Here is a 12,150-nt window from a genome sequence, read left to right on the forward strand (position 1 = left end):
TTGGCATCATTTTTCCTATTCAAATTGTGATCTGTTTACATATTGACAGTACAAAAAAGTAGTAGAGTTGCGTCCTCCTGGTGAGGCGGGGTGAGGGGCAGTCTTCAGGGCGTTGCTCACCCCTCGCGCACTACACATCTACATCAATGTACATTTCTACATCCGCCCACACTTTACAAGCAAATAAATTATTCTCTCTTTAATTTTTAATAAATGAAAGGTCAATGGCAACAATATGCCTATCACTTGTGTTTTGTAATTTTTCTTTCTCAAATAAAACACAGACTTCAGTAATAAACAAATATAACAACATGACATGTGAGAAACACACTACAAGTAACATCCATCCCTCAACACTACTCACATTTACACCAACAATGAGATCAATGTACAAAATGAAATTGACATGGTTTTAGGTGGACAGGGAGCGAGGTGGGGGAGTGGAGGGGTGGCGGCAGCAGCAGCAGCGAAGGTGGAGGGTCGTTGTGGAGCTGATTACTGCCACTCAACAGCACAGCCAAAACTCTCCTCCCCCCTGGTTTGGGCTCCCTGCTTGACAGTTACTAACCAGTTATAGCTGGGCAAGTCCCACCCATTTACGGATGCAATAAAGGCCTCAGCCAGTTTATGAGGCCTAGTTATTATGTATACTGGTATGTTGTGTGCAACAGACAGATACAGAGATTGCTACAGAGTTACATTTCAAGTACTGGATAAAAAGAAAGAGCATGGAAGGGTGAGGGGGAGCAGTTGCCTGGTCACAGCAGGGTTCCCCCCAGTCTCTTAGCACAGCAGCTCTACACCACTTGTTGCACTTGGTTTCCCAGCTGGAATCAACACTTAACACCAGTAACCAAAATGCACGCACAGCTGTGTAAACACTGGGTCAAGCGGGAAACCATAACTGGTTCAAAGCTTTTAACGTGCACACAATCCTGTGCACTTGGTCGCATCACTGGTTTAAGTACACCGTGGATACAGAGATTAATGTGGGTCCTTAACAATAAGGTCCATTGTGATTAGTACATCATATAGGATTAATAAATAATTACACCATTTCTACTTACATTACTTGTCTTTGTTAATAAACATCAAAATGAACTGGACTTTTTGTGTTCCATACAAACCATGATATCTTTCTTATAAATTGAAAGTGGAATATATTATTTGCACTCAAAATTAGGAAACCCATTTCGTATAAAAGCAAGTTTCAATACTACCGAAATGTTCATTCACTGCAATGGTAGGTCTATTACAGGACATTACACTGCCATGTTTCAAGTCACTTTCTTACTACACAGCTATATTCCATAATTTCAAGAGTTGCAAAGAAAAACACTAAACACTTTCAGGAGCACAGAATCACGATTTAATTGAAACAAAGTTCTATTCACTTGACCTACTCTCATGAATCTGATTCCTTCACTTTTTTGTCTACATCTTCCTCAACCTCTACCTTCTTTTGTAATTCCTTACTGGTGGCCAATAGGCAGGCCATCGAGTCTTTCATATCATGATAGATAATATTTTTAATCTGGAGTTTATCCTCATGGTTGGTATGTGTATCACTAAGATGACGGAATTCCTGCGTTAAGTGAAAGCAGTACGAAATATTTTCCGGAGAGACAAAGTCTTCTGCCACTTTTACACAATTGTGCAGATTTCGAACCTGTAAAATAAATTAATAAAATATTCAAGATGGAATTTAACCTGTATCATTAGCACTTTAAAGAGATAAAGTAAAACTTTGTCATTTACAAAGTATCTATGAACTTTTGATTTTTTATTTTGGCAATATAGTGAAAATACAAACTCACTTGTAAACATATAAAACTGTATGAATTAACCAAACTGGAAAAAATCTTCCCTGCCTACATCTATCTAAAAATGAATACTTTTAAAACATTCTCACCGATGATCATGATATAAATTATTATATACCTGATGTGGAGCTCCTGCAGGAATGAAGAGTGCATCACCAAGACACTGAATGATAGCATAGCCTTCAACACCATATTCTTTGTAAAGTCTTTCCCGAAGAGGGCCATCGAGGTACCAAGCTTGATCATGGATAGGATCATGGTGTGGCTCCAATTTATCTCCACGTTCTATGGCCACTTTATTGAGCAAATCACGTATTTTGTCTGAATCACGTGCATGATATATATGCCACAAAGCTCCTGGCACCTCTTCCTTCTCACGTACTCGCCGACGCGTCAAGATATCACATCCTGCCTCATCTATGGCCTTTAGAGCTTCTGCACATTGAGAAAAAAATATCATTTAGCACCTCTTGGAATATCATGTAATGGACTAGACAGAATTCAGAGTAACAAAGTTTCCTTTCACAAACTGAATATTATACAAAAAGGAAGAATACCTGGCGGGTAATTCAGTATAAATAAAGTATCACTTGACTGCTAACAACAGCTGAGATTCTGTCCAAATATGCCAACAATTTTGGAAAATGGAATTAAATTACAGAGTCAACATTAAGTTCCTTACAAAACTGCATCTTCATTATTTATTGTATAGGCACTAGAGATGTATCGAACGTGAAAATTTAGATATTCGAGGATGCGAATGTGTATGAGGATGTCTTACTTATTTTGCAGATGCGGATATCTGTTTACAGTAAAATGCGAATGTAGATGTAAGAAATTGTGCGATGTTCCACGGATACAGATGTGTATGAGGATGTCTTACTTACTCTGCGGATGCAGATGCATATGCAGATATCTGTTTACAGTAAAATGCGGATGTTCCATGAATACGGAAATCCGATACAGCTCTAATAGGCATTTCCTACTTTATCACCAATCTCCACATTACCACCATATTTCTCATACAAGAATACCTATCATTTTATTATCACTTTAACAGTGGCATCATGACAAGCAATATCACAAACTAGTTCTATTTCCACTAAACTCCATCTTTACTTTGAAAGAATTCATCCCCAATACAAGAGATATCTCAACTCAGTTTTATTTCACCCATGAAAAGTTTTACTGCCACTAAATCCTACATTTACTGCTATGTCCTTTTCAGAATCTAGACCTACACTACTTATAGCAAATGCACTTACCAAATACAGTACAACATTCATTGAAGCAATATCAAGTTACCACCTTAAAAAATCCATACAAAATACTTGTTATAATCCAGAAAACTGTTAATAAGAGGCAAAGTCATCCATAACCAAATGTCTGCTTATATGATAATCAAATACAAAGAATCTTAAGCAACACAATCGAGAAGTTTTACAACAATGATCCCTTCTCCTTGCCTAAATTTGTGTAACTCGCTTTATAGTACCGAAAGATAAAATACATGCTGCCAAAATCTAATGCTCTACAAATTCACTGCAAATCTAAGAAAGCACTGTCAAAATACTGTTACAAGGCAATGTTAAACATTAATCTTTGCATATCCATTTATTTTATTTACAAAGTCCTATAACCATTTGCTTATTCAGCACTGTATTCCATTATTTCTATCATCATTATTACCTTGCTACTGTTGTGATCATTTTTTTTTTTTTTACTTTATCAGCCTTCTCCACCCAGTTGAATGCATCATTCATTCAACTGGCCTCATGTCAGAAGTGTGCTGATATCACAATTTTGATGATCTTCCAACTGCAACACCCTCACCCTTCCTTCAGAGTGCAGGCAATGTCCTTTCCACTTTTAAGACTAGTCTATCTAATCAGTTTCTGTGATTCTCTTCATAAATATTACCTGGCTCATATTACAACAGCATGTCCATTAACGATTTCACTGTCAAGACCCTTGCTCACAAACTTGCTCTCAGTGTCGAAGAATTTAAAAAAAAAAAATATTTCTTATGAAGTGATAAAGAGAATCTTATCCCAATGGTAATGACACCAAAAGTATGAAATTTGATGGAAAACTTATGGAATTATGTTCTCATGAAGTTAGTGGTCTCAACTATATTTATGCATCAGCGATTTCACCTACTTTGAGCCCTATTTTTGGTCAATCCCATTGTTCCAGTCAACCAAACTCATAGCCATTTCACTAGAACTCCATTTGTTCTATTGACCGAGTACAAGAAACCACCCATTTACCAATTTCAATTACCCAATAAAGTGATCAGAAATTAGTAATTTTGCCAATTTTAAAACAGGGTCCATAAGTAACAATATAAACATTCCTGGTACTAAAATAACATTTTCTCTGTTCATTAGTCACGTCTCCAGGCCCCTCTTATATTACGTTTGCTTTCCATTTTGAATTTTTATTCACACAAAAAGTAGAAGATTGACTAACTGTTATGCAGACTACTGCATTTTTGTAAAAATGGTATAAATAATATCAGAGCATTTGTGAAAAAATATTAGACCCACCATCTGATGTATACTGGATGCATGACATGATCTGTTTACACTTGAACATCAGGAAAAATCGAACATTTCCACTACTCTGAGCGGAAATGTCCATAAACCATTCAAAATCATCTCTATTTCTGTAATATATCTTCCATTCTATCAGATGATACCAAGAAAACAAGAATACAACCATAAATACCATATGAAAATACACTGCAAAGTCTGTTTTAAACCAAAAACAGTCAGTTTTTTTTTTCCTCATCATGCACTGCGTGCTGCAGGATTTTTTATACTGTGCACACTGACCACTCAGACCCACTCTCTCATATGTGGGCCTACCAGCTTTCTCCCGCAAGAATGGAGCTGCTAGAATTTTGGCGTAGTATTACGGGACCGACACTGGCTTGCAAGCTGTAATATTACGGGACCAACAGTGAAGGAGTTAACTACCATGTCTGACCTGATCTAACATGTTCACACAAACCTAACATTCAAAATTTCCCTTACCCTCTCCCTCGAAATGTTCCAGAAACAACCCCTACCCCTCTTACCTTCCACCTGATTTATAAACCCTTTAAATCATATCCCAATCCACCCTCTCTGTGCCTTCTGAATTATACCCTTGGTGACCCCACACCATGCTTCTAATACTCTACATATTCACACCACACACTGATCTCAAACTTTGTATCTACACTGCCCCTAGCCTCCCTCACTGCAACATTCAACATCCCTTGCATTACACCCATATAAAAGTCATGGTACCCTTATACTATAGTACATTTTATTTTTCCTCCAAAGATAACCCCCCCCCCCCCCCCACAGATGTCTCAACACACCAACTGCTCTCACTCTCCTCCTCTTCATCTTTCATGGACCCATTTGCCAAAATATCCATTCCCAAATATCTCAATACATCCCACTCCATATTCCCTCTCTATAATTTGCTATTCAATTTTTTATTGCCTAGACTTTTCGTTACTTACACATTGGTTTTTTTCTATGTTCCATGTTATATAAATCATAATCACAAAACTAGTAAAGTTGTTCAAAGTAATTTTTGCACAAGAACATAGTCTTTGATAAACTAGTGCCAAACAATTTGCTTTACAGACCAGACATGTAAACCAAGGTAATATCAAGAGTGTTTGGTATGGATAAGGAAACACTATAAGTGAACAAAATCACATGACAAGTAAAATCATACTGAACATACCAAATTCTTAAAAAAAAAAAAATCATTATTTTATAAGATAAAACACTCACCCTTAATGTGATCTTCATAATCTGAATCTTTTGGAACTCCCACATAACACATAACATTAACAGCATCAGAGATATCCAAATGTAGATTAGTGGAAGCTCTATTAGGATGAATTGCTGACCCATACGCTATGTACATTTTAGGACCCAGATCTGGACGAACAAAACTCTCCGGAAGGCGTCCAGCAAGATTGAGACGCCCATTTCTTCTTGTGTACTCTCCCATTGGAAGGACACTCATTAGATCTTCAAACCTAGATGGTAACATTTCAGCAAAGTCATCCCCTGGGGGCCAATCTTTAAGTTTCAATACCATAGGCTGACCTTTCTCATCCTTCAGTCGTTTCCCATAATTTTCAAAGCCATCCCAGAATTTCCTCATTGGCTGATTTGGAACTATATTTCCAGTAAGACAATTTATCAAGTCATTTTTAATATCACCAAAGTCCTTTGAAAAGGACTGAGGCGTCCAAAGTTCAGGATTGAGCTTTTGTCCCACACCTGATATTATAACTGGCTGACCCCGTTTCCACTGGTCCTGAAACAATGGTGTGTTACCAGGAGCCAACGGCTCTAACAAACGCAAAAGTTTTCCATCACACAACCATGAATGTGCCACTCCTGGATACAACATGCTGCTTTCAGTTTTGGTCATTATCCTGATTGGCAGGGGATCCCGACCACGAGGACCATATATGTACCTGGAAAGGTGAACAATTAGTATTTTAAAGAGTAAAAAAAATCATGTGTCTACCTAGCAAATATAACTGGTCATGGCTGAAAAGCTATATACAAAAATCAACTCTCATCACAGTATTACAAATGAGGAATTCCATAAAGAATGCAATGGGGAAAAAAAGAATGGCTAAAAGGGCAATTTTAAACAAACATTTCAAAATACACTAGTGTTGTGAATCCCCTGAAGTAGTCAAAATTTATGCAAAGAAATTGTGAATGTAGGTTTGACTTATCAAAATGAAGTTGGTGGAACCTGCTTCTTAAAATTATCCCTGGCATATTGCAATATGTAATAACTTTATTTAAAGACAAAAAAAAGTCCTGAACTATAGACCAATGCCCCCCCCTCCCTCCAAAAAAAAAAAAAAATTACAACTTCCTTAGAATAGATGCAAGAAAAAATTTGCTGAATATTTAGAAACACTAAATTCTTTACAAAAGACAAACAGATTTGGAAATAGAATATCATGCAATAAAAACCTCAGAAAAATGTTAGACTAAGAAAGTGATCGAACAAGTGAAATGGATTAATTGTGTATTCCTAGACAACAAGAAAGCCTCAATAACATCACATAAAAGACTGCTAAGAAAACTGAAGAAGCAAGCATGGGATAGTTTAATTAATAATTAGCATGAAGATGGGAATACGTACAGCACTTGAACAATGAAAAGGAGTTACTGTATCTTTTTTATTATCACACTGGCCGATTCCCACCAAGGCAGGGTGGCCCGAAAAAGAAAAACTTTCACCATCATTCACTCAATCAGTCTTGCCAGAAGGGTGCTTTACACTACAGTTTTTAAACTGTAACATTAACATCCCTCCTTCAGAGTGCAGGCACTGTACTTCCCATCTCTGTATGAGATAAAAAGGTCTGGATGGTTGATTACCTGTGAAGTCCCACAAGAATCAGTGTTTGGCCACACAATGTTCCGAGAATATACAGTAAAACCCTCGAGTTCACAAATGCCTATTTAACAGATTTTGGATGCATAACATCCAGAAAAAAAAAAGTCCATTAAATCCATAATCATTAGCCAATGGGTAAACCAATGCAAGAGAATGAGCTGTGAGGAGCAAAAATTTCTAAGTTGAGAAACTGAATATCACAAATGCAAAGAGTCCTGAGAAAGGAACAAGAGAGCATTTTCTTGGTAAAAAAAAAAATAGTAAGGAAAGTAAAGAGATAAACAAGAGGCAGAGGAGATAAGACTTGTAAACAATCAAAACCATTACCCCATATATGCCCCTTGAAATGCAATCAAAACAGCAGCAGTAACAAACCAAGACAGACACATTCAATATCTCCACCATATATGTGTGTGACCTATTCAGTCATAAGCATTCACATGTACAGAATGTTCACTTAGAACACAAATTGAAATACGAATGTTCAGAAGAGTGCATCCATACTGGTGCCAGTGATGAGAACGAACTTAGAAAAATTCAAGAGTTAGACTGCCATGGAAGTACAAGATGTTACAAGCCTGATGCTTTGTGATCATGAAAATAAGAAATAAACTGGGACATAGACAGTATAAACAAGAATAAGACTCTTAATTAGGGATGAAACGAGGGCCTTTTGGAATTACACAAAGCCACAATGATACTGAAAAAAAAAATCAATGTAGCTGGTGGGCAGTGGAGTAAACAAATCAATGACACAGCCCTCACACAAGGGTTCAAAAAGAGAAGTGACAAAGTTATTTCATATTAGTCAATGGTTAAATCAGAAAAGAAATGAGAACTCCCTGATGTGCACATCAACTGACCAGTGCCATTTTGTTACCCATGCTCAGTCTTTTTACAACATTTATGAATAGTTATTTTTTTAGGTTTAGCACTACTGTGCACTTTATAAATGGTATTGTAAAAATGTTTAAAGCCTTTACATGTACTAGCAAGTGAAAAAAAAAAAAAGGCTGATTCTCTTTAAGGCAATATTCACCTTACGGTGGTGGTATGGAACCTAACTCGCCACATTAGCAAGGTGCATGTGTGTGTGTGTATGTATGTATGTATGTATGTACATATGTATGGAGTATGAGCAGGCGTATGTGAGCGTGTCAGATAGAAGTGGAGATGAATGGTTTTTGGGACTTAACGAGCTGTTGGAGTATGAGCAGGGTAATACTTTGTGAAGGGATTCAGGGAAAGTGGTTAGCCAAATTTGAGTCCTGAAGGTGAGAAGTACCATGCCTTCACTTTATAGGAGGGGTTTGGGATATTAGCTGTTGAAGTAACATCCAAACTGTCATATCTGCACGCCTGTACAAAGACAGTGATTATGTGTGAATGATGGTGAGTGTTTTTCTTTTTTGGGTTACCATGCCTCAGTGGGAGACAGCCGACGTGTTGAAAAAAGACAGAGAGACACACACTTGCTTAACTTCTCTGAAGTAATAATGTAATTACTCACTACTTGGCCTACTGTGTTAGTTACTGGTTGTCAAAGGCACTTGTTAATAGTGTGTGTGCACATGTACGTGCATTTGTGTGCACGTGCGATCATTTGTGTATGCATGCAAACATACACACACTTGAGGCTTACATCAACCAAATAACCTAAGAAAGCATAAAACACAGGAGAAAGTGCAGATGTATGTAACAAAACTAGTTCCAGAGTTAAGAGGTATAAGCTCTGTGGAGGGGGCTAAAGGAATCCAGTCTAATGACCCTGGAGGACAGAACCAGGGAAGACATGATAATGTACAAAATACTCAGAATTGATAGGGCAGAAGGAAACAGGCTATTTGAAAAGCAGAAAACAGGTACTTGGGAAGAAAAGCTGGAAGTTCTAGAGACAGATGAGTCACAGTGATATCAAGTACTTCTTCAGTCTCTGAGTGGTCAGGAAGTGGAATAACCTTGAAGTGGAGGCAGACTCCATACGTAGTTTTAAGAATAGGTACGACAGGCCCACAAGGCTAGGATAGAATGTAAATCTAGCAAGAGGAAAGCTGAAAGGCAAGAAAGGAGCTAAGACTCAACCCCTGCAACACATACAGGCAAGTACATATGGTGAGTAAACATACCCACACAGTGGAATTAAAAACAAAATTCAGTTAACTTACTTTCTAACAAAATGTTTGAGTACCATCTGTTTATCCTTCACATCATCTTTAACAGAACTGTGTTCAATTACACATGATATTATTTCATCCACAGTGTCCAATTTGGGCTTCTTTTTACTTTCCTTACTGGGCTTTGTAATAACTCCTGTTTCTTCCTTTGTACTTCCATTGGGTTGTATTAACAGTTTCCTCAATGTGGAAAAGTTGCCCTCTTTTTCATCAGAGTCAGAGTCCGAGTCAGAATCTGAACTCTGAAATACAGCAAAGACTTGGTTAATAAAGAGAAGAATAAAGTTATGCAATTGCTTTATCTTTAGGAGAAATTGAACTTCGTGATAAATGGTGTAATACTGTAAAACAAACATTAAATCATTCATATACAGCACCAGTATTTATGGAGAGAAAGGTACAACATATAAGAAACAGGAAACGAGGAAATGTTAGTGATCACATAGGGTACTAACAGAACTAAATATAACTTGGGACGTAAGATACTAGACAACTTGGAATAAATAAAATTGGTATAAACTGAAGAGTGCTTACACAAGTAGAGTGAGGCTCAGGTTAGCTAATGTGGGAGAAAGAAATATTTTCCAGTATAGACATCATATAGGAATGCCATGAGAAATCATACCTGTGCTGTACTTGTGAACAGTTTTGAGGGTTCTCCTACTACTGTAAGCTTGACTTGTGGCCAGACTTTGCCACTGACTGCCTGATCAACCATGCTGTTTGTGCTAGAGGCCTGAAGGCCTACATAGCCTGGTTGATCTGACACCTCAGTTTTAATGTACAGTCCATCCAATGATCGTGTTTTCAATAAAATGCAACGAATTACTGAACCAAAGTCCAAAGTGCATGGGAAAATTACCAGTCATCATGCCATAGTTTTGAAAAATAAGATGAAATGCAGTGCTGTACAAAGAGTAGTAACCCATAATTATACTAGTTACACATTCCCATGCCATTTACATTCATTTACCCACTTCACTTGTGTTTCTATAATGGTTAGGTATTTTAGGTTGGTAACTGATAACAGTGTGAAAGTCATTAACCCCTTGACCGTCGCAACCCCAAATCCTGAGGTGTCTCCTGGTGTTGCAAAATTAAAAAAAAAAAAATTTTTCTTATGAAATGATAGAGAATCTTTCCCCAATTGTAATGACACCAAAGGAATGAAATTTGATGGAAAACTGACAGAATCACACTCTCGCGAAGTTAGCAACCTCGGCGATATTTATGAATTGGCGATTTCACCCACTTTGAGCCCTATTTTCGGCTAATTCCATTGTCCCAGTCGATCAAACTCACAGCTACTTCTTTAGAACTCCATTTTTTCTATCGACTGAGTACAAGAAACTGCCCATTTACCGATTTCAACTACCCAATAACGTGGTCAGAAATTTGCAATTTGGCCAATTTCATGAAAATTAAAAAAAATATGACAATTTCAAAACAGGGTCCAGAATGAACAATGCAGACATTCCTGGCTCTAAAATAACATTTTCTTTGTTCATCAGTCATGTCTCCAGGCCCCTCTGATATTACTCGTGCTCTCTGTTTTGAATTTTTATTCAAACAAAAAATACAAGATTTACTGTTATGCAGACTACTGCAATATTGTAATTACTGTATAAATAATGTCAACCCATTCATGACTGCATATTAGAATGGCTACTTGGACATTTATTGGAAAATGACATCATTTGTTTACTTTTGAACATCAGCAAAAACCATACATTTCCCCTACTTTGAGCTCCATTTCAAGGTTCTTTTCATAGTAAAACCAATCAAAATCACCTCTATTTCTATAATATGTTTTCCATTCTATCAAATGAGACCAAGAAAACGAGAACACAACCATAAATGCTGTAAGAAAATAGACCACAAAGTCGGCATTTTAATTTAAAAAAAAAATCTTGCATGTTCGTGAGACAGAAAAAAGGACACAAGCAATCCTACCATCATGTAAAACAACTATAGGCTTTCGTTTTATACTCACTTGACAGAACGGTAGTACCTCCCTGGGCGGTTGCTGTCTACCAACCTACTACACAGCAAAATTCATGATATCGTCAAATAATCATGGACCATGAATGTTCTGTGTCCATGGCAAGCTTCCTTGTCTCTATTTAGTACTCCCACATCTCTCACTCCTGTACACCATTATGGCTGTGTAGATCTGGTACTACACCTTAAAGAATCTTTTTTTTTTTTATTAGCACACTGGCTGATTCCCACCAAGGCAGGGTGGCCCGAAAAAGAAAAAAATTTCACCATCATTCACTCCATCACTGTCTTGCCAGAAGGGTGCTTTACACTACAGTTTTTAAACTACAACATTAACACCCCTCCTTCAGAGTGCAGGCACTGTACTTCCCATCTCCAGGACTCAAGTCTGGCCTGCCGGTTTCCCTGAATCCCTTCATATATGTTACTTTGCTCACACTCCAACAGCACGTCAAGTATTAAAAACCATTTGTCTCCATTCACTCCTATCAAACACGCTCACGCATGCTCGCTGGAAATCCAAGCCCCTCGCACACAAAACCTCCTTTACCACCTCCCTCCAAGTTTTCCTAGGCCCACCCCTACCCCCGCCTTCCTTCCAGTACAGACTGATACACTCTTGAAATCGTTGTGTTTCGCTCCATTCTCTCTACATGTCCGAACCACCTCAACAACCCTCCCTCAGCCCTCTGGACAACGGTTTTGGCAAT

At 37.7% G+C, this 12,150-nt stretch overlaps 1 protein-coding gene across 5 annotated transcripts in view; it reads right to left on the reverse strand.

Moving 5' to 3' along the window:
* The window catches only part of Kdm3 (Lysine demethylase 3), a 1,464,865-nt gene continuing 1,452,715 nt past the window's right edge, over positions 1-12,150 (reverse strand). For all 5 annotated transcript variants that reach the window (XM_070098742.1, XM_070098744.1, XM_070098743.1 and 2 more), the window contains 4 exons: positions 9,431-9,681; positions 5,621-6,318; positions 1,942-2,258; positions 1-1,669 (listed from right to left, as the gene is read on the reverse strand). In XM_070098742.1, coding sequence (XP_069954843.1) covers positions 1,406-1,669; positions 1,942-2,258; positions 5,621-6,318; positions 9,431-9,681 — 1,530 coding nt within the window. In that variant the 3' untranslated portion in view covers positions 1-1,405. The remainder of the gene's footprint in view (positions 1,670-1,941; positions 2,259-5,620; positions 6,319-9,430; positions 9,682-12,150) is intronic.

This window comes from Cherax quadricarinatus, chromosome 64, assembly GCF_038502225.1.
Source record: "Cherax quadricarinatus isolate ZL_2023a chromosome 64, ASM3850222v1, whole genome shotgun sequence".
Taxonomy (NCBI): Eukaryota; Metazoa; Arthropoda; class Malacostraca; order Decapoda; family Parastacidae; genus Cherax; species Cherax quadricarinatus.